The 22,943-nt window shown below is 42.0% G+C and overlaps 1 protein-coding gene across 4 annotated transcripts in view; it reads left to right on the top strand.

Moving 5' to 3' along the window:
* Positions 1–22,943, top strand: part of FOXP2 (forkhead box P2) — a 997,693-nt gene that overhangs the window by 833,180 nt on the left and 141,570 nt on the right. For all 4 annotated transcript variants that reach the window (XM_030215772.1, XM_030215771.1, XM_030215773.1 and 1 more), the window contains one exon: positions 10,936–11,149. In XM_030215772.1, the coding sequence (XP_030071632.1) occupies positions 10,936–11,149 (214 nt within the window). The remainder of the gene's footprint in view (positions 1–10,935; positions 11,150–22,943) is intronic.

Here is a 22,943-nt window from a genome sequence, read left to right as displayed (position 1 = left end):
ATATATAATATGGTATGAAAATAAAGACTAAACATAAACACCAGACTGTCATTACAGCAATACTAAGTTTCCTGTTTTGCTTCCACAGTGACAGTAATTACAGTATCAGATAAACTGTAAGGAAAATATAATAACCAAAAAATGTAGTGTTTAATAAGATACAAAATGTATAGCAAAATATATTAAACCTATCCTTAAAATGCAAAAACCTTATTATATTTGCTCACAAATGCGAGCCAGAAATGGTCTCATCTGTCAATACCATGGAAAACCTCAAAGGTAAATATCTATCCAATCATTAAAAAACAAAAAACAACTCTAATATAACAGAAAAGACTTGGATGTGCACACTGAATTGACAGAAATTCCGGTACCTAAATCAACTTAGTGGAAAGCCCTGGTATATGCATTCTAATACAGTTAGCAGCATTTCAACCTCAAAAGCAAATAGCGAGCCAATATTCTGAAAAAAATCATGTGTTTTGAAAATGCTAGCTTGCACACTCTGAGCTAACAGAATGTATAATAATGCCAGGGTAAACTTGATGGAAAACTCTAATTTATGTGTTTTAAGGTCGTTGCCAGCATATTGGCACAAAACTTCTGCATCAGTTAACTTAAGGCACAAAAAAAAAAAGAAACCTCAGATACTACACTTAAAAGGTTGAACATTTGTGCAGCTAGTGTCTGCACAATGATGTTTATATAAACATCTTTTTTATTGACAGTGAAACCAATTTACAACAAAAGATGCAATAATTTAATTGGAACAATCAGATCTTCACAAAGGTCCCCAGTGACACAACAGGTCATTTTGTTCCATTAGAATGGAATTAACCCCTACTCCCCCCAACCACTCTTTCCTACCCCAGATTGGGAATACCCACAGTCCAATAAAGAAAATACAGAACAAGGCTCTACTGATAATTCAGAATTCTGCTTCTTGCTGTGTGAGTAAGTGTATCCCAAAAAAGTTCCCAAATTGGTTGAAACTTAACAACCCTCAGAGAAGGTTATATCTGAGATTTCATATTGTTCCATAGTGTGGAGGACTTTGCATCCTTTAGACCGTGATTATACTCACCTGTCCTGGGTGCACTCCACCATGTCCAGGATGGATTATTTATTGGTAACTAGGAGCCTTTTTCCAGAGGTACATTCAACACAAACCAGACCCATCAAGATGGGTCCAAGATCTCTGATCATGCTTGGGTAGCAATGTAAGTTGCCATCTCGATTGGGTCTTATGGGAGTACGGCAGCTGCAATTCTCATGCATGCTCTATAGGGACTCCAAATATTTTGATTTTTTTGTTAGAGAAGTGGCATCTCTATGAGTACTGTAACCAAGAATCTAATATAATAAAACGCACCGTGAACGTTCTAATGAGGACAACGTTCTGAAGCCATCTGACGCCACTCCCTGAGTCCCTGGCTGTAGGGTTCGTGGTGTGAAGCCACCCAGCCGTCTCTGCCCTGCCCTCGCGTCTAAACAAACAAATCCGGAAGCGAAGCGTCAGGGAAGGAGGCGGCGCTCCCGACGTCTAGCCTTCCCTTCGCTGTGTTCCGCCTTCAAAAAAAGGCGGAACACAGCGAAGGGAAAGCTAGACGTCGGGAGCGCCGCCTCCTTCCCTGACGCTTCGCTGCTGGAAACGCCACGGAGGTAAAGTTAAAAAGAATTAAAAAAACAAAAAAGGGATGCATGGATGCGAAGGGGGGGGGGAGAAGAGGGCGGGCCAGGCTGGGACATGGGAGAGAGAGGAGCATGGATGCGAGGGGGGGGTCATGGAAGGGAGAGAGGGGACTTGCTGGAAAAGGATGAATGGAGGCAGCAGGGGACAGAGGAGCATGGATGGCCATGGATTGGGAGGGGAGGGCTCAGGGAGAGAGGGGAATTGCTGGAAAGGGATGAATGGAGGGGGCAGGGGACAGAGGAGCATGGATGGGCATGGATTGGGAGGGCAGGACTCAGGGAGAGAGGGAAATTGCTGGATAGGGATGAATAGAGGGGACAGATGGGCATGGATGGATATGGATTGCAGGGCAGGCCTCAGGCAGAGAGGGCAATTGCTGGATAGGGATGAATGGAGGGGCCAGGTGACAGAGGAGCATGGATGGGCATGGATTGGAAGGGCAGGACTCAGGGAGAGGGGACTTGCTGGATAGGGATGAATGGAGGGGACAGATGGGCATGGATGGATATGGATTGCAGAGCAGGCCTCAGGCAGAGAGGGGAAATGCTGGATAGGGATGAATGGAGGGGGCAGTGCCCATGGAGAGAGGGGAATTGCTGGAAATGGATGAATGGAGGGGGCAGGGGACAGAGGAGCATGGATGGGCATGGATTGGGAGGGCAGGACTCAGGGAGAGAGGGAAATTGCTGGATAGGGATGAATAGAGGGGACAGATGGGCATGGATGGATATGGATTGCAGGGCAGGCCTAAGGGAGAGAGGGCAATTGCTGGATAGTGATGAATGGAGGGGCCAGGTGATAGAGGAGCATGGATGGGCATGGATTGGAAGGGCAGGACTCAGGGAGAGGGGAATTGCTGGTTAGGGATGAATGGAGGGGACAGATGGGCATGGATGGATATGGATTGCAGGGCAGGCCTCAGGCAGAGAGGGGAAATGCAGGATAGGGATGAATGGAGGGGGCAGGTGACAGAGAAACATGGATGGCCATGGATTGGGAGGGCAGGGCTCAGGGAGAGACTCACTCTCTCTCTCACACACTCACACTTTCACTCTGACTCTCAAACAGTCACTCTCACATACACTCTCCCAAACATACACACTCCGAGGAAAACCTTGCTAGCGCCCGTTTCATTTGTGTCAGAAACGGGCCTTTTTTACTAGTATCTCAATAATCCTATTCTATACTGGGCGGTGGTGAAGGCCGTACTTAGAGGGGAAATCCTTGCTTATTCTAGCCATCAAAAAAGCTTAGGGTGTGGGAGATCAAGCGGTTGGAGAGGAGAGTCGGTCAGCTACATGAACAATTTGGTCTTTCTCACTCACTGCATTATAAAACCTTGCTTGTTTTTGTATTTGACTGTCTTCGGTTGGATAAGGAATTTTGCTGGGGGAGTGGGGTGGGTTCCTCTTTTAGGCTTAAGAGGGCTGGTGTTGATTTGTGACTGTCTTCCCTGAGAACTATTATCTTCTTGTATTACCTTGTTACACGTCATTTGTACTGTTCAGTTATTCAATAAACAGAATATTTAATAATAAATCTGAAGTAGACATTTGCACCCCTAAGTACCAGAGGAAGAGAGTTCTACAAAGCAGGACCCATGTAGTTAAAAGCACAGCATCATCAGATCTCAAGCCTTAATCTAGAAGGATGAGGAATATATAAAAAATTGCTTTGGTGATCAAAGCTGAAGTTATTGCTTCCATGAGTTACCAAGTGAAGTGTTCACATAGTTTTTTTGCACAGTTAATTTTTTTTTTTTTTTTTAATCTTTTTACCGATTAAATAATCAGAATATATTCTTTTTGTTTGAATTATTTTTCTTTCTTATCCCAAAACGAAAATTTGGGGAGGGGATTCTTAAGCCTGCTAGCAGCTTGTGCCTTCTTCAGCCCCAGGCAGACTTGAGTTGCCCTGAGGCATGGGGGCTTGGCATAACTGCCCTGTTTGCACCCCTCTAATGCTGACCTTGCCTAGGGGGTTTGTAAACTTTCAGTAATATCTGTGTCTGTGACTCATTCAAATGCTTCACTGATAGTAGGAAAAAAAGTTAAATTATGCATCATAGAAAGTGGGTTCTTTTCAAATTGCGCTATTGTTTATTGGCGCCACATAAGAATTATTTTTCAGTAGTGATGCACATGAGCTCTTAAAACGACATAAGCTTCTCTGGTCAGATTTTATTACCAGGTTTGAAGGAATAAACTAAACTCATGTGATCTTAAAAGGTCATGTACAATATGATCTTAAGAAAGCTGCAAAGAATCTATGGTTTCCTCCAGTAAACCTGTCCCTGTGTTTTTTAGGTACATAAGTATTGCCATACTGGGACAGACTGAAGGTCCATCAAGCCCAGCAACCTGTTTCTAACAGTGGACAATTCAGTCCACAAGTACTTGGCAGGATCCCAAAAAAGTTCAATACATTTTATGCTGCTTATCCTAGAAATAAGGCTCCTAATATACCACTGTAGATCACTGATGGAAATCAGCAATGCCCCTCCCCAAGATGTGCCGTCAGCAACATGTTAACACCCCCAATAGCGAGCAGAGATGAATATTCCCTTTGGTTCAGAGTCTCCATCACCCTCACCATCCTGCCCTCTCAGCTGCTTCTTTCATCCACTCTCCCCATCCTTCATTCTCCTTTTTCTTACCCTTCCCACCCTGCCCACTCTCAGTTTCCCCCTTCCTCATCCTCCACCCTTCCCTTCTCAATGCCACTCTTTCAAGACCATTTCCTCTCAACTCTTCTGATCTTTCCAGTAATATTGGAGGGGGGGATTGTTTTGTACTGAGAAATGTTGGGTCTGATGGGGATTTTTGGTTTAAAAATGTATCTTTATTAATTTAGAGGCCCTTTTACTAAAGCTTAGCATCTGCTAACAGACATGAGCTTATGCTAAGTGCCACATGGCCCATAGGTATAAAATAGGATGCACAGAATTTTGCGCATTCTAATGTCTGTTAGTATGTGCTAAGCTTTTGTAAAAGAGCCCCCTAATGAAGCAAAAATGAACTAGATGGTTAGTGATAATATTAAGCAAAGCAAAGCAACGGTGGAAGCGGGACTGTACCAAATAACCAAGGCAAACCACAGGTAAAAATCGTCCAAAAGTTTATTTGCCAGTAGTAAACCTGATCCAAAGAAAAGACCAAACACAAGACTATATTTTGGCTAAAGAGCCTTCTTTAGGGGTCTACAACATAAAAAAAATATATAAAAACATAAATACACAGCATACTACATAAAGATAAATAAAAGAGTTAAAAAAGAAAATATATACAAGGTAACCATATATATGACACGTGGAAATGGCGCCACTTGCACATGTAACCCCAGTGCTGCCAGTTAAGTAGTGAGGTGCAGCTTTTATTTTGCTTGATTTTGGAGGCAGAAGTAAAGACCTGGAGATTTATAGAGAATGACTCCCTTAAATCTCAAACAATCACTTTTTAAAAATCTGTACCTGGCTCTATACTAAAGCAAAACCCAACAGTGTTAGTTTTCCCAAAGACAGTTATTCTGTACATGAGATGGGGAGTACATGTGAAAATGTTTGCCTACCAAGGTCATGCCCAAACTACCCCCTTTTGAAATTTCTGTGTATATGGATCTCCACATGTAAACAGCAGCTTTCTAAAATTGCTATTTAAACATGTGTATGATCCACACTTGTAAATGCTGCTATTTACACATGAAAATACTTCTAAAATGAGAGCCAGTATCACTGTGCCAATTTAAGACATCCTGGAATTAAAATAAAATTTGCATTTGGCAACTCAGATCATATTCAGCTCAGCAATTGTGAAGGCAGTTTAAGGAGATGGGTTACTACAAAAGAATTTGGGGGTAATCAGTTGGCAAAGAAAACTTTGTTCTTTATGTATTTTAAATTCATTGTGCCCTACCTCTGTCTACCCTGGGCCATGCAGTAGCTTAACATAATAATTGTGTTTTCATAAAATATTCTTTTTTGAATGGGCTTACTGTGAATCAGGTCTATCACTTCTGTTTCAAAGAATGAAAGATCATACTGAAACAAGAACACATTTTATTTTGTCAGGGTCCTTTTTGTTGTATACTTTAATATATATTTGCTTATTTGGCATATTCTTGAATGGATAACACTTTATAGCAGATGTATCATTTGGCAGCCAGAAGTACCAAACATTTTTTTCCACAGAACTGGGTAAACCTTTTTATATCGTAGTTGTTGCTATTTTTTAAGTGGTTCCCCTACAGTGATACATGTATGTGCTACAGTTGCCAGTGGAATATGTACAGTGAAGGTGGGTGCATTTGTGTATGGATGAAGGGCTGTTGATTAAGTCAGAGTAGCATAGATTTGGGTGCAGGGACTCTCTTGTGCCATCCCTCATGCTTTCTCATACCCCCCCTCCATCTCCTCTTTCATCCGTTCGCTCCTTTACCCTCCGCTCTATCCCCAAATCAATAGCAATCAGAGCTGATCTATGGGTCCATGGGATTCACCACTAGCTCATTGGTCTTTTATTGTAGAGCATTCCATCATCATTTATTGTTTATTAAAATATGTTAAATCTGCCTGTATCACTGAAGCAAGTCAAGACACAGTACAATATAAGAAACTCAAATAAAACAAACAGTAAATAACTCCAAAATCAGATAGGACAGCATATCAAACATACAAGAAAAACACTTGAACAAAATTTAGCAAAATAAAAATTTCCTGTTTTTATTTTTAATTATCAAAAATTTTCCAAATTTGTTTATAGAAAATAAAGGTGATTGTTTTTTTTAGTGGTGTCTTTTTTTGAAAGAATAAGTTGTCAGAATAAGGATCAGTTTTCAAAAATATGCTAAGCAATTAATTCAGTCACTAAACTGAAATTAAAATTATTTTTCCTTCCATTGTATTCTGGTGATTTTATTATTCCAATCATCTTGTTCCCTATCTTTGGTTCTACTTTCCTCTGTCTGTGCTCTTAACTCTGTTTCCAGGGCCTCATTTTCATTCGCTATTTCTTTTCTCATCTCCTGCCCAATGTCTGTTTGGCACTGATCTTTCACATTCAGCTTTCTTTAATTCCTTTGCCTCCTCCTCTTGTTATCCCTCTTCCCTTCCCTTTATGCTCAGCCTGTCTCCCCTCTTCCCTTCCCTTTATGCTCAGCCTGTCTCCACTCTTCTGTTCCCTTTTCTTTATGCTCAGCCTGGCTCCCCTCTTCCCCACCCCGTTTCCTCCCACATGTCCAATATCTTTTCCTACCTTCCTCCTTCCACACCTCAGGCCTCTTTCTCCTCTCTGCCACGATTCTACAAACTTTGTGATTGCCGGCAGCTGATCTAGAACATTCTTTTTTTTTTTTATTCAAAGCAGCATCAAATCCAATAGATGTAAACTCAGATGTACTCAGGCTGCATCCAATGAGATCAACAACTTCTACAAAGTTTAGTAGGAAAATTCCTGTCTGGCCTTTCAGTTCTCCCCTATTCCATTCTTCTCCTTATGTTCTACCATCCACTTGTTGCTGGCTTAGGTGCTGGTGTTGGTTTCTCCACTGCAATGCCAGGCTTTGGGGCAAATGAGCATGGTATAATTTCTGTTTTCTTTGACAACACAGAGGTTTCTGGGTTTGCTTGGAACGCAAAGGCTTTGATTCTTGAAACAATACTATTTTGGTCTTTCTCTGCTCATAGCATCTATCATAATTGGAGTGTTCAACAAATTATTTTCAAATGGGGCATGTTGTAAAAGAGAAGAATTCCTTTCAGGTCTTAGTCAATTTACTTCTTCTTGATTGTCTTATTATTAATTAGGCTTGAGGTTGGATTTTGATCTTGGCCTTGACACTGGGTACCTCATGGTACCAGAATCTTCCTGATCATTCGATTCTTCAGAAATTCTGACTGTAATTGCTGGAATTGACTTTTCATCAAGGTTACAGGCCTGAAGAAACAAGGATGTTCTTGGTGGCTTGGGAGGATACTGTACTGGAATGGAATCTAATTCATGGCAGGAATGAGCTGACTCTGCACAACACATCTAGGCAGCTGGCTATTCATTTCCTCTGTAAAATCCATCTGTGTTGCTGACGTGGTGGTGCTTTTGGGAGCAGCATTATTATGGGTTGGCAAGACCTGAGCTCAGTTGATTTCCTTTATAACGTGCTTATAAAATGGTGGAAGCTTAGCTGGAAGAGGGTCATTTGTCCTCTAGGGAACCTGCAAGATGTGAGCAAGGCAGCCTATGCTTGTTGGAGCCCCATGGGCCCTCACTTGGAAACCAAGCCGGTCCCAGTGGCTCAGTTGCAACAATGGTGATCTCAGGGTGCCTCCTTTCTCGCTGCTACTCACTGTAGCTAGAAGTGCGGTGCACTGGTTTATTTCTTTCTGAACACTCTGTGGCTGGGGTCCGGCTGCACCTCCTGCCTCTGCGGATCTCTTTCAGCTCTTCTTTGTCCTCCTCCAGCCAATCTTCAGCCAGCAGCGGCTCATTGGGAGACACAGGTGGGGCTAGGGCTGGGAGGGTGGCTGCAAGCCAGACCCACAACCCTATGGGGATCAACAGCACATCTGCACCACAGCTAGGAAAGGGGATGGGGCCACTGCTGTCCCCGCACCCACAGGAGTCATTACATCTGCATGGCAGCTGGAAAGGGAGGGAGACAGTGATATTAGAGCATGCCTTACTCTGGCTGTCCAAAGGCTTTCTTTCTGCCACGCCCTTCCCATGTGGCAAAAGGAAGTCACGTCAGAAAGAAGGTCCCCGGGGCTTGCCAGAGGAAAACCTGTTCTAATAGCTGCCGGCAACCGGCAACCAAAACATTTGTAGAATTGTGGCAGAGAGGACAGAGACCAAAGGGTGGAAGGAGTGAATTGAAGTGTGCCACTTTTCTTGCCAATCCTGTGTGATCCCCGCAACATACCTGGGGAGCAGCCTTGGCACACTGGTTAAAAAACACTGCTCTAACCTATTGTACCCTACCTCCAGAGGAAGGTGGAGGTGCCTTTTCTTCCTCCATGCTTCAGCACTATTTGAAATGCCAGGCAGGGTTTGGAACTCAGTTCTGAAATAGGAATGAGGTAAACTTATATTGGGAGAGGGGGTGAGATGAATGAGTATCATTTCTGTCTTATGCCAGCTGTCACATCTACCATGCTGGCCTCTACGTTGTATTTTACTCCATAGAACTTGATGCATGCTAGATGTGGCAGAAAGCAGTTCAAGTGCTATAGTCTCATACCAGAAGGGTTGGTGAACAGAGAAGGGACCAAGGTGAGAAGCAGAGTATTTCTATAGCTAACCTCATTCCCCTCCTCACCCCTCTGCCCCTCCCTTGAAAGGAGGCTAGTACCTTTCCTGCTATAAAAGGTATAATGGCAGACTTGAATTGACCATCAAATAGCAGAATTTAGTGTGTGATGTCCTTAAAAGTTGCTTCATTTACAAAGGCATTTCTATAATTGAATAAGCAGTTGCTATATAATTTACCTGTACTTCTTTTATACTGTTTCCCACTGCTTTGAGACAAAATTAGGGCTTTAACAAATGGCACAGGTTTTTTTCTGTTCTTTTTGTTTATTTATTTCTGCTGTGTAACACAGTAATTTGTATGGCAGACAGCATTTCTCCGATAAAACACTTCAAAAGAACATACAAAAATCTGTAACATTTATAGGCATTATATATTCATTTATTAATTTGGGGGGGGGGGGTTATTCAGAATATAAGTAAATTATCCTTCCAGTTTTCCCCTAATTTTGCATCACCTATGACCTATTCTTAAATATGAATTAACCTCTTATACTTCTTTATAAGCTGTTACTAAATATAGTCAACTCCCTGTGTATAGTCTGAAATTATTTGAATAAAAGATGAGCTCAAAATACAAGGTGTCACATTATACTCTCAGTGCAGATAACTTTGAAAATCATTGCCCACCAGTCTGATTGTCAGTCCATAGTGGGGATCACTGGCACTTGTAAAATGTCAAAGTTGAATCCAGAATTTTACATATTATCCAGAATGTTTTTTAAATCAAAAGTACTCATTCCAATAAGGCCTCCAATTTTTTTATCACATGATCCTCACAAGGAGTTTGTTGCATAAGCTGTAAACACTCCATAAATCACTGTCCCCTCACACCTGGTAAATGTAGTACAGGCCCCTAAATGCCTTTATATCCCCAGTATGACCCTTGAAGATGCTACAAGATTGAACATAGCTTATCCATTTCAATCATGGTTAATACTGAGTGATAGGAAAAATTATATAGCAAGCTATACCTGTTTTGGCTTTTTGAGAGCCATCCGTATCTGCCTGATCCGCTGAGCTTCTAGCTCAATCAAAATTGACCATTACTGAGTTAAGGCATTGTGAACCTTCATATGGGAGTTGCCTGGGCTTTTCTTATAAAATACAATTGTAAATCCTGCAGAAATAATGCCTATATTAAGAACAGGTATAATGTCCATGCATAGATTACAGATGTATGCATATAAATTAAGGTATTTTGCAATGTATGTGTATACTTTGTGACTCCACCCATGGTCCTCCCAAATCTCTTACCTGGCAATACATACAGTAAAAGTGCCATGTCAATGCCATCACACCTGGTGCTGTTTTATAAGAGTAGCTTTACATGCATGTATTGCCATATATGCATGAAAATGACTTTATAAAATTACCCCCGTTTATTACTGTTGTGCAATAACTGAGACTCCTTCTCCCCAGAGGCTGTTATGCTTCCATTCACAGCATCCTCTGCTAATGCCAGCCTGATCAGTAGAAGTCAATCTCATCAATCAAGCAAATCCAATATATATTTATTTGATGTCTGCTTTAAACTGAAAATATTTATTGTAGGCAAAAACCACTAATGGTGTTACACACTCACTGTTTTTAAATCCTTTCATTTTGCTTGGAAGTGGATAAATCAAATTGTTGGTTTAAAATGGGACACTTTTTCTTACATACACCATTTTTCTTCCTTTTCTCTTTCTTTGGCTTTTTCATGTCTTATTAATTAAGGTACATACCACTAATAAAATCTTTCACAAATATAGTGCTTTGTATCATTAAAAAACTGTAAGACAATTTTAGTGTTGGAGACTACATTTTAGAGTTTGTATATATTGATTGTGTTGGAAACGTCTATTTATTTACCTTTCTATTGGTATTAATCTATTAATAGTGTCAAATTCATTAAAACACAAGTTTTACTCTATCATATCCTTAAGGCTTTCATTCATTTTACAGCTGGTTTAAGCCCTGCTGAAATTCAGCAGCTATGGAAAGAGGTGACTGGAGTGCACAGTATGGAAGACAATGGCATTAAACATGGAGGCCTAGACCTCACTACTAACAATTCCTCCTCTACTACCTCCTCCACCACTTCCAAAGCATCACCACCTATAACTCATCATTCCTTAGTGAATGGGCAGTCTTCAGTTGTAAATACAAGGCGAGACAGGTAATTTTAATAAGAGTTTTACTGTTTATTATCTATAGCAAAATGATAAATTAATTTATGATTTATACAAGAAAAACAAATTATATTTTAATGATGCAATAATCTGTATAGTAAGGTTGTGATTAATACAGCATTCATAGTATTGACCTTATATCTAAACAAGACTTTGTAAGCTTCTAGGATAAAATTCCTCATTCATAGGATGTAATGTGTGTCCATTAGTACATTTAGAGAAATTTGCTTCAAGTATTTTCATTTTGCAAGAGTCTAAAGTAAGTAGGTGATAGCACAACATTTACAAAGAGAAAAGGTGAAAATATTTAAAAGGTTAGTTACTATACAGCACTTTGATGTTCATTTATGAAGGACAGTTAAGCAAATTATTAAACATAGTTTGGAAATTAAAAAAAAAAAACCCAAAACCTATTGCTTTAAACAGTAAAAGATTCAGCTCACTTTTCTGAGTAGATTTCTATATCAATAATCATACCACAAATTGTCATGACTGATTATAAATACGTGCAAATATCATTATTGACTTTACCAGTTGCTGGTAAAATGTCATAGGCTTCCCCAGATTGCCAGAACTTTTTAAAAGCCAGCATGATTTATTTATTTACTAGTAAAAAAGGCCCGTTTCTGACACAAATGAAACGGGCGCTAGCAAGGTTTTCCTCGGAGTGTGTATGTTTGGGAGAGTGTATGTGAGAGTGACTGTGTGAGAGACAGAGTGAAAGTGTGAGTGAGTGTGTGTGTGTGAGAAAGAGAGAGTGAGTCTGGGTGTGAGTGTGTCTGTGAGAGAGTGTGTGTGTGAGAATGAGAGTGTGTGCAAGTGCGTATGTGAGACACAGTGTGAGAGAGAGAGTGTGTGTGTGCGAGAGAGAGAGAGAGTGTGCGTGAGACACAGATTCTCTGTGAGAGTGAGTGTATGAGACCAAGCGAGTGTGTGAGTGACTGTGTGACACATAGAGAGTGAATGTGATACAGTGTGAGACAGAGTGTGTGAGAGTGTGAGTCAGAAAGACATTGTATGTGAGAGAGAGAGTGTGTGTGTGACAGAGATACCTCCCTTCCTGTGTCTCTGTGGTGTCAGCCCCCCCCCCCCCCCCCTCTGTCTCTGGTGTCTGAGATTCCCGCCAGTGCACCCAAGCAATTGCTTTGCTGGAGGAGGGGGGATGTATTGGGGGGGGGGGGGGTTCAGGTTGGAAGAAGAGGGGTGCGGGGGGTTCAGGAAGCGCTACCAGATGCGAGTGAGAGAGTGAGTGTGTGTGTGTGGGGGGGGGGGGTTCAGGAAGCGATGCCAGATGACAGAGTGAGTGAGTGTGTGTGGGGGGGGGGGAGGGCAGGGGGTTCAGGAAGCGCTGGCAGATGAGAGAGAGAGTGAGTGTGTGTGTATGGGGTTTCAGGAAGCGCTGCGAGATGAGAGAGAGTGAGAGTGTGTGTGTGTGTGTGGGGGTTCAGGAAGCGCTGCCAGATGAGAGAGAGAGAGTGTATGTGGGGGGGGGGGGGGGTTCAGGAAGCGCTGGCAGATGAGAGTGAGAAAGAGTGTGTGTGTGTTGGAGGGGTGTGTGGGGGTGTGTGTGTGTTGGGGGTTTCAGCTTGGAAGAAGAGGGGGGTGTGTGGGGGGTCTGGAAGTGCTGCGAGATGAGTGAGTGAGTGTGTGTGGGGGGCGGTTTATCAAGTGTTTCCACATGAGTGTGTGTGTCGGGGGGCTTCATGAAGCGCTGCCAGATGAGCGAGAGTGTGTGTGTGGGGGGAGGGGAGTTCAGGAAGCGGTGCGATATGAGAGACTGAGTGTGTGTGTGTGTGTGGTGGGGTGGAGGGGGGGGTTGCCACATGAGTGAGTGAGTGTGGGGGGGGGGGCAGGGATTTCAGGAAGCGCTGCCAGATGAGACAGAGAGAGAGAGAGTGTGTGTGTGTGTTGGGGGGGGGGCATTGAGGAAGTGTGGCCAAATGAGAGTGTGTGGGGGGGGGGGTCAGGAACCACAGCCAGATGAGTGAGTGTGTGGGGGGGCAGGGGTTTCAGGAAGCGCTGACAGATGAGAGTGTGTGTGTGTTGGGGGGGGGGGGCGTTGAGGAAGTGTGGCCAAATGAGAGTGAGTGAGTAAGTGGGGGGGAGTGAGGAAGCGCTGCCAGATGAGAGTGTGTGTGTGTTGTATGGTTCAGTTTTGGGGGGGGGGGGGGGGGATCCTGCTTTTAAGAAGAAGGAATGAAGCGCCTCCTCCGCGTGATGCCCCCCCTCCCGTTGCCATCCCACCCATGGCGATGCACCCGGCCACCGCCATTGCACCCACCGTCGTGTAGTTTTGCTGGCGGGGGACCCAAAATCCCGCCAGCAGAGGTCCTGTGTTCTGTGTGCTGAGTGAGTCTGACTCCTGCAGCAATCTTCGGCGTTGCTAGCCTGTGCAGGGCGGGGTTCTGTGCGTCTGACATCCTGCACGTGCAGGACGTCAGACACACAGAAGCCCTGCCTGCACAGGCTAGCAACGCTGAAGATGACGCCGTAGTCAGCAGACAGGACTTGTGCTGGCGGGGTTTCGGGTCCCCCGCCGGCAAAGCAACGCGAAGGTGGGTGGCTTAGGAGGGGGTTGTTCCGGGGGGGGGGGGGTTGGACCTCTTCTTTTGACCTGCAGCTTTGGGGGGGGGCGGGGCGGAGCGGGGGGGGGATCTACCATTCTGTGGGCGGGGCTTCTACGTTTTGAGGTTTGGCGCGCGGGGGGGGGGGGGTGTTGGATGTCGGAACAGTGGTCTCCAGAGTCGAGCTTAGGAGGTGGGTCTCTCAAAAATTGTTATCAATGTTTCAGCAAGCTCAAATTCCTTCAGAGAAAGTATCCATATTGGAAAATAAAATTACAATAATGGATAAAAGGATTGAGGCTAATGTTAAAGATGTCCAATCTCTTCATATACAAGTAAATATGATTAAAGAGAATTTGTCGCTTCAGAATAAAATTGAAAAATTAGAAAATCAATGGAGGTCTAAAACATTACGTTTAATACATTTTCCTTGACAGCCCTTAATTGCTCCTCTCATAACTTTCAAAAAGTATTTGTTTGAAATACTGAAGACTCCAGAACAAGCTTATCCTCCAATCTCCAAAATTTATTATTTATTGCCTTATATTAAGAAAACCACTGAACAACCTGTTGCTGAAGGGATTGAAGTATCTTTCGAGAGTTTAAATCTTACACAGACACTTGAAGATGGTAATTTGGGTAAAAAACCCTACAACTTTTATAGTGACTTTTGTATTACAGCCTGATAGAGACTGGATTCTGAAACAATTTTTTCGACATAGAGATGAACTTTTTTTGAACTATAAGATTAGAATGTTTCCAGATGTTTCTAAATTAACCCAAATGAAGCGCCAACTTTTCCTTAAACTTCATCCACAAGTTGTCCAATTGGGAGGTCTTTTCTGGTTGAATTTCCCCTGCAAATTGAACTCAGTGAAATATGTATTTTATGATCCTACACATCTAACTTCATTTTTGGATTCCAAGACTTTGTAACTCCACTTTGGCATCCAAGAGCAGTAGTTGTGTCTACTCCATAATTTAATTTGAGTATAATCCTGAATACTCCTTCCTAGCCTCCTTTTAGTTTTTGAATAGTGAGGAAATTGTTATTCTCTCTCTTTTTCCTAAGTATTGTGTCCTGTTCTTCCAGTTAATTGTGGACTAAAGATGTAATAATATAATATATTTCCTATTTTGCTTTTATGATTGTATATTAATGTTTATTATTACTTATCTTTTCTGTATCAAAATTTATTCTTGGAATTAGATTTGCAAATTGCTTAAAATAAAATAATTTTAAAAAATTATTCCAAAATTTAGGCTCTTAGGTAGAAAGCTGAAATCCAGATCCTCCAGGGTAGCATTTTCTGAAATGCTACCTGTGCCACGCGCAGGGCCCAAGAGACAGGCAGAGCTCCAGAGTCTCAATGCGTGGATGAGACGATGGTGCAGGGAGGAGGGCTTTAGATTTGTTAGGAACTGGGCAACATTCTGGGGAAGGGGGAGCCTATTCCGAAAGGATGGGCTCCATCTTAACCAGAGTGGGACCAGGCTGCTGGCATCGGCGTTTAAGAAGGAGATAGAGCAGCTTTTAAACTAGAAATGGGGGGAAGGCCGACAGCCGCTCAAAAGAGCATGGTTCGGGATAAGGTATCTTTCAAAGATATCACCATAACAGGGAAGATAGAGTATCCTGATAGTGAGGTTGCAAAAGAGATTGTAGTAGATCGGGTATCTTTAAATAACAATAAAAATCAGACAAAAGATTGCCAATTAATACTGTCAAGTACTAAGCATGATGTACTTAGGAACAACAAACATAGTTTGAAATGTCTATATGCGAATGCCAGGAGCCTAAGAAATAAGATGGGGGAGTTGGAATATATTGCACTAAATGAAAAATTAGATATAATAGGCATCTCTGAGACCTGGTGGAAGGAGGATAACCAGTGGGACACTGTCATACCGGGGTACAAATTATATCGTAGTGATAGGGTGAATCGGATTGGTGGAGGGGTAGCATTGTATATTAACGAGAGCCTTGAATCAAATAGATTGAAAATTCTGCAGGAAACAAAACACTCCTTGGAATCACTGTGGATTGAAATTCCATGTGCAAAGGGGAAAAGGATAGTGATAGGAGTGTACTACCGTCCGCCTGGCCAGGACGAACAGACGGATGCGGAAATGTTAAAGGAAATCAGGGACGCAAACAAACTGGGCAACACAATAATAATGGGGGATTTCAATTACCCGCATATAGACTGGGTTAATGTAACATCTGTACACGCAAGGGACATAAGATTTCTTGATGAAATCAAGGACAGCTTCATGGAACAGCTAGTTCAGGAGCCGACAAGAGAAGGAAAAATACTAGACTTAGTCCTTAGTGGTGCTCATGATCTAGTGCAGGGGGTAACGATACGAGGGCCGCTTGATAACAGTGATCATAATATGATCGGTTTTGATATTGGCATTGAAGGAAGTGAAACTAGGAAATCAAGTACGCTAGCGTTTAACTATAGAAAAGGTGATTACGACAAAATGAGAAAAATGGTGAAAAAAAGACTGAAAGGAGCAGCTCGCAGAGTAAAAAACTTGCATCAGGCGTGGATGCTGTTTAAAAACACCATCCTGGAGGTTCAGGACAAATATATTCCACGTATTAGAAAAAAGGGAAAAAAGACTAAACGTCAGCCGGCGTGGCTAAACAGTAAGATAAAGGAAATCATTAGAGCCAAAAAACAATCCTTCAGAAAGTGGAGAAGAGAACCAACTGAAAGTAACAGGATAGATCATAAGGAATGCCAAGCCAAATGCAAAGCGGAGATAAGGAGGGCAAAAAAGGACTTTGAGAAGAAATTAGCGTTGGAAGCAAAAATACATAGTAAAAATTTTTTTAGATACATTAAAAGCAGGAAACCGGCCAAAGAGTCGGTTGGGCCGCTGGACGAAAATGGTGTTAAAGGGGCGATCAAGGAGGACAAAGCCGTAGCGGAGAAATTAAATGAATTCTTTGCTTCGGTCTTCACCGAGGAGGATTTGGGGGGGACACCGGTGCCGGAAAGAATATTTGAAGCGGGGGAGTCGGAGAAACTAAACAAATTCTCTGTAACCTTGGAGGATGTAATGGGTCAGTTCAGCAAGCTGAAGAGTAGTAAATCACCGGGACCTGATGGTATTCATCCCAGAGTATTAATAGAACTAAAAAATGAACTTGCGGAGCTACTGTTAGAAATATGCAATCTGTCCCTAAAATCGAGTGTAGTACCGGAAGACTGGAGGGTAGCCAATGTTACTCCGATTTTTAAGAAGGGTTCCAGAGGAGATCCGGGAAATTATAGACCGGTGAGTCTGACGTCGGTGCCGGGCAAGATGGTGGAGGCTATTATTAAGAATAAAATTGCAGAGCATATACAAAAACATTGACTGATGAGACAAAGTCAGCACGGATTTAGTGAAGGGAAGTCTTGCCTCACCAATCTAATGCATTTTTTTGAGGGGGTAAGCAAACATGTGGACAATGGGGAGCCGGTTGATATTGTATATCTGGATTTTCAGAAGGCGTTTGACAAAGTGCCGCACGAAAGACTCCTGAAGAAATTGCAGAGTCATGGAATCGGAGGTAGGGTATTATTATGGATTAAGAACTGGTTGAAAGATAGGAAGCAGAGAGTAGGATTGCGTGGCCAGTATTCTCAGTGGAGGAGGGTAGTTAGTGGGGTCCCGCAGGGGTCTGTGCTGGGTCCGTTGCTTTTTAATGTATTTATAAATGACCTAGAGATGGGAATAACTAGTGAGGTAATTAAATTCGCCGATGACACAAAATTATTCAGGGTCGTCAAGTCGCAGGAGGAATGTGAACGATTACAGGAGGACCTTGCGAGACTGGGAGAATGGGCGTGCAAGTGGCAGATGAAGTTCAATGTTGACAAGTGCAAAGTGATGCATGTGGGTAAGAGGAACCCGAATTATAGCTACGTCTTGCAAGGTTCCGCGTTAGGAGTTACGGATCAAGAAAGGGATCTGGGTGTCGTCGTCGATGATACGCTGAAACCTTCTGCTCAGTGTGCTGCTGCGGCTAGGAAAGCGAATAGAATGTTGGGTGTTATTAGGAAGGGTATGGAGTCCAGGTGTGCGGATGTTATAATGCCGTTGTATCGCTCCATGGTGCGACCGCACCTGGAGTATTGTGTTCAGTACTGGTCTCCGTATCTCAAAAAGATATAGTAGAATTGGAAAAGGTACAGCGAAGGGCGACGAAAATGATAGTGGGGATGGGACGACTTTCCTATGAAGAGAGGCTGAGAAGGCTAGGGCTTTTCAGCTTGGAGAAGAGACGGCTGAGGGGAGATATGATAGAAGTGTATAAAATAATGAGTGGAATGGATCGGGTGGATGTGAAGCGACTGTTCACGCTATCCAAAAATACTAGGACTAGAGGGCATGAGTTGAAGCTACAGTGTGGTAAATTTAAAACGAATCGGAGAAAATTTTTCTTCACCCAACGTGTAATTAGACTCTGGAATTCATTGCCGGAGAACGTGGTACGGGCGGTTAGCTTGACGGAGTTTAAAAAGGGGTTAGAGAGATTCCTAAAGGACAAGTCCATAGACCGCTATTAAATGGACTTGGAAAAATTCCGCATTTTTAGGTATAACTTGTCTGGAATGTTTTTACGTTTGGGGAGCGTGCCAGGTGCCCTTGACCTGGATTGGCCACTGTCGGTGACAGGATGCTGGGCTAGATGGACCTTTGGTCTTTCCCAGTATGGCACTACTTATGTACTTATGTACTAATCTAAAGTGTTGCCAGTTCCTGCAATGGTATGTCACCATTGGGTGGGATCTTTTCTGCTCGCATGGGAGGATTCAGTGTTGTGGTATCTGGGGGTGCTATTGCTGGGAGATCTCAATTACTTATATTCTTTTATTGTGTAGCCTTTGTTGGGCGACATAAGATGCAAACTACACTTCTGGAAAGCCTACCCTCTTTCATTGTGGGGTTGTGTACACCTATTTAACGGGCTTCTGACTCCAAAGTGGCTGTACACTTTTCAAACACTTCCTCTCTTTCTAAAGCGTAGAGAGAAGCACCAGCTGATGTGCTTGCTACAAAATTATCTGTGATTAAATAGGAGGCCTTGCATGCTTCTGGCCTTGGTACAGACCTCCAACGCTCATGGGGGCATGGGACTGCTCAGTGTTAAGTATTTGACAGTGGCCAGCAGCATGCAACATATTTTTCTCTTAATCTCTTGAAACCCAACTTCTTCCCAGGGTGCATTTCAGCCGTATTTTACACACTGTCAGTAAATTGCCACCAGGGACCTTTAGGAAATACCCAATATTGCGGGCTTCTAGGGAGATCTGGCATTGGGTTTGCTGTAGACACTATTTTTCAGCAAAGGTAGCCCCATATTTATCTATCTGTGATAATTCAGCTTTTTTTCTCTGGAAAAGGGCTTGAGCACTTTTATTATCTGGGCAAAAAAAGGTGTTATATATCTTGTGCATAGTGTTACTGAAGAGGAGAATCTAAAACCTTTCGAAGACTTACAAAGGAAATATCAGCTACCTGCATCTCAGTTTTTTGCTTACTGGCAACTGAGGCATTTTATCTCCACATTCCTTTGGACAGATCTTACAGAAGACGTGCAGGACACCTTATCAGATGCTCTTACGTTGGGGTCATAACATTGGGTATCACTTACTTTTCATCATCACTATCTGAAAGACACTACACCTGATTTGGATTATAAAGCTTTGACTGTCAAGTGGTCCCGGGACCTTCAATGTGAACCGACTTCTGATCAGCTTACCACTTTTGTTTTTTTGTTGTTGGGATTCACAAAATGAAGGAATCGATAGACTTACATGAACTGCTCTTCAACTTTGCTCTTAGATTACATATTTCTCCACATCATGCCTTTCAAGCACATTTCACTCAGAGAGACTCTTGCCCTAAATGTGGCTGGGGTCCTGCTACGTTGGGACACATGTTCTGGTGATGTTCGGTGGTGGAGGGCTTCTGGAAAGTGGTCTTGCACGCCATCATGTTCTACTGCTTGTTTACTTACAACCCTTTGTTGCTCTTTGGACGATATGTCTATATTGACCGGTGCCTGCTGGATTTAAGCATTTTCTTCACAAAGCCTTATTGTTTGGTGTGAAGGCAATCCTTCTGGAGTGATTGGCTGCCTCTGGTCACACGGTGCATTGATAGTGCTCTTTATTAATCTAGCAAATGTGTATAGAGCACCAAGGTGTACAAGATATGGATAGTACTTTGGTACGTCATTTTCAGGAGACTTGGGAGCCTTTTTGGCTAACTTTATCTTCTCGAGCTCGTAGCTATTTATTGAATTTTTGATTATTCCTTTCTGTATTGTTCTTATTCAAGGAAGAGTGTGGGGGCATGCAGTGAACATAAGGGAGAAATGGGGCAGGTGGGATGTTGTGGGGATGGGGTCAGTACTTTGGATTTGGGTATCCAATGTCTCAGTTATTTCTGCATCTAAAAGAGATGCTGTTCATGTTTTGTATGTCCTGTTCGAAGAATGAAGATGAGTTAAACAAAAAGCCAGCCTGATTTAATAAGTGTGTTTTTTCTTCTTATTTTATTGTTCACATGAATCAGCATGTAAGTGTATGCTGTTCTCACTTCCTAAAATTCTCCACACTAGGTACTATTTACCAGAAGAGCATGTCATTTCTGCACTAGTAAGAATCAGTTAACCAGTTAAAAAGCAGTAAAGCATTCTGTATCATTAACTTATAAAAATGTAGGCAAATAATTTTTTTCTTAGATTCCAGTCAATCAAAGGTCATCTCAAAATCAGCTACTATGGTTAGGAATAGGTTTTCTAAAGTAAGCTCTTCAGAGCGGAAACTAGATTTCTGATTAAGACTGAGTTCTGCAGTTCCTCACGGTTCTCATATGTCATACTCAAATAGGAATATCAAACAGTTATAGTTCATTGCTTGAATGCTTTAAATTAAAATTCTCCTTACACTATCTCCTTGCTAGTTCCTTTAAATTGGACCATCAGATGTTGGGTATAAATGGATTTTAAATGGATCCAATACCTTCTTCATAAGTCAGTTTTTTAACCTTTGTAATGCCCTCCATGCAGATGTTCTCAAAAAGAGCCAACCTTCAAACTTGTAATAAATATAAAAATATATGCACATATCTTCAAAGTAATATTCCTTGCATTCTAAAAAGAAGATTATCACTCCAACATAGGACCCTACTTCGCATTGTTGCCTCAGGAAAGATACTCCTGTAAAGAAGTCCAAATAGTAAATGTCTGAATTAATATAGACTTATATTCACTTTAAGTACACTTTATAACAGTTTCATATACTCTGTGACGGAGACTATAGGATGCTGTCCCTTTCCTTTAATAGCACTTTCTCACAGTGTCAGCACCACCTTAAAACCTATAGTCCTGCCCAAGCAGGAAATGACACGGGAGGGCTAGAGTCAGGAGGGCTGTCATTCCACAATATAGAAATAAAATTGACCCCTCACAATTTTGGAAGGAAGTTGACTCCCACTTAACAATAGCACAGAACATAGAGAATTTGTTTTAGTAGAATGGAATCAGATAGGAATCAAAATATTGAACAAATTATTTCCTGTTAAAACTAAAATTAAGAACCAAAGAAAATCTGATAGGTGGTTTGATTCAGAATTAATACATTTAAAATGTAATTGTAGACAATTAGAAAGGCAGTGGAGAAGAAGCCCTTCTGTAGATAATAGGGCAAGATAGTGTGAGCAAATTTATATTTATAAGTGAATTTTGGCCACCAAGAAATGAGAGTTCTATACCAAATTGGTGCATACTGAACGATGTTAACAAATTGTACTTTTTACTAGAGGATTTAACCAACTTGAACTCTGTTATGAATAATACTGATTCTGTCTCTCCATCAGCTCTAGATTTAGGTTTTTACTTTGAGGGTAAAATTTTAGCTATCAGAAAGCAACTTTCTCTAAATATTGAAAATACTTTAGATATGGGCATACCAGTTGATACATTTTTTATTCATTTTTAGGAAATTAATTATTCCGATACTATGCGTCTACTCTTAAAATATGCCGAATTTTTTTGCAGTCTAGACAGTTGTCCTTTGTATCTACTTAAACAACCCTCCTCTAAGTTTTTGTTCTTTTTAACAGATTGGTTGAATTTTTACCTTAAGGGAGGTATTTTCCTCCCTTTGGAGGGGATATTGTCCTTACTCCAATTCCCCCAAATCCAAAAGCTAGTCTTTCAGAGGTTAGCAGTAGCTCCCATCCCCCTCCTTGTTAAAATGGAGGGCTATGTCACAGAACAATTGGTTAACTACTTGACTCATCATGATCTTCTCTATGCCACCCAGTCTGGTTTTAGAATAAATCACAGCACAGAAACAGTGATTGGCTCTTCGATAGCGCAAGGGAAAACACTACTGAGTAGGGGTCAATGTGCTTTCATTTTACAATTCGACCTCTCCAGTGCCTTTGACCTGGTGGATTGGCAGATCAAGATTAATATATTCCATTAATATGACATTCAGGACAAGGCATTAAATTGGTTGCAGGGCTTTTTAATGAGGAGGAGTGGCCTAGTGGTTAGGGTGGTGGACTTTGGTCCTGAGGAACTGAGTTCAATTCCCACTTCAGGCACAGGCAGCTCCTTGTGACTCTGGGCAAGTCACTTAACCCTCCATTGCCCCAGGAACAAATAAGTACCTGTATACAATATGTAAGCCGCATTGAGCCTGCCATGAGTGGGAAAGCGCAGGGTACAAATGTAACAAAAATAAAATAAAAAATAAAACCATAACTATATGGTTAAACAAGATGGGTTATTATCCAATAAATGGAGGTCATCAAGTGGAATTCCATAGGGTTCTCCTCTCTTCCCAGTGTTTTTTAACTTATGAGATCACTGGGTATGCTGTTAGATCAATCAGAATTTATGCACTTTATTTTTGCAGATGAAATCACTGTATTTTTAACATGCTCTCCTTGTTCATAAACCTTGTCCCATATCCAGATGTGCATGAAACAAATAGATTCCTGGATTTCTACTGTGGGGACAAAATCCTGCATAGAGCACTACCATGAAGCACTATTCTGTATTTTGAACCTGACTTTTACAAACTTGGCCATTGTCAGCTCTCATGTAGAGGTTTAGTTCAGTGAAAGGCCTCTAGGACAATTCGGAGATATCTAGTCTGACAAAGACAAAATCACTGTTTGCAACAACTATTTTTGT

Source organism: Microcaecilia unicolor, chromosome 10, assembly GCF_901765095.1.
Source record: "Microcaecilia unicolor chromosome 10, aMicUni1.1, whole genome shotgun sequence".
Lineage (NCBI taxonomy): Eukaryota > Metazoa > Chordata > Amphibia > Gymnophiona > Siphonopidae > Microcaecilia > Microcaecilia unicolor.
Note: the sequence above shows the minus strand (reverse complement) of the source record. Positions and strands in the feature narration are given on the sequence as shown.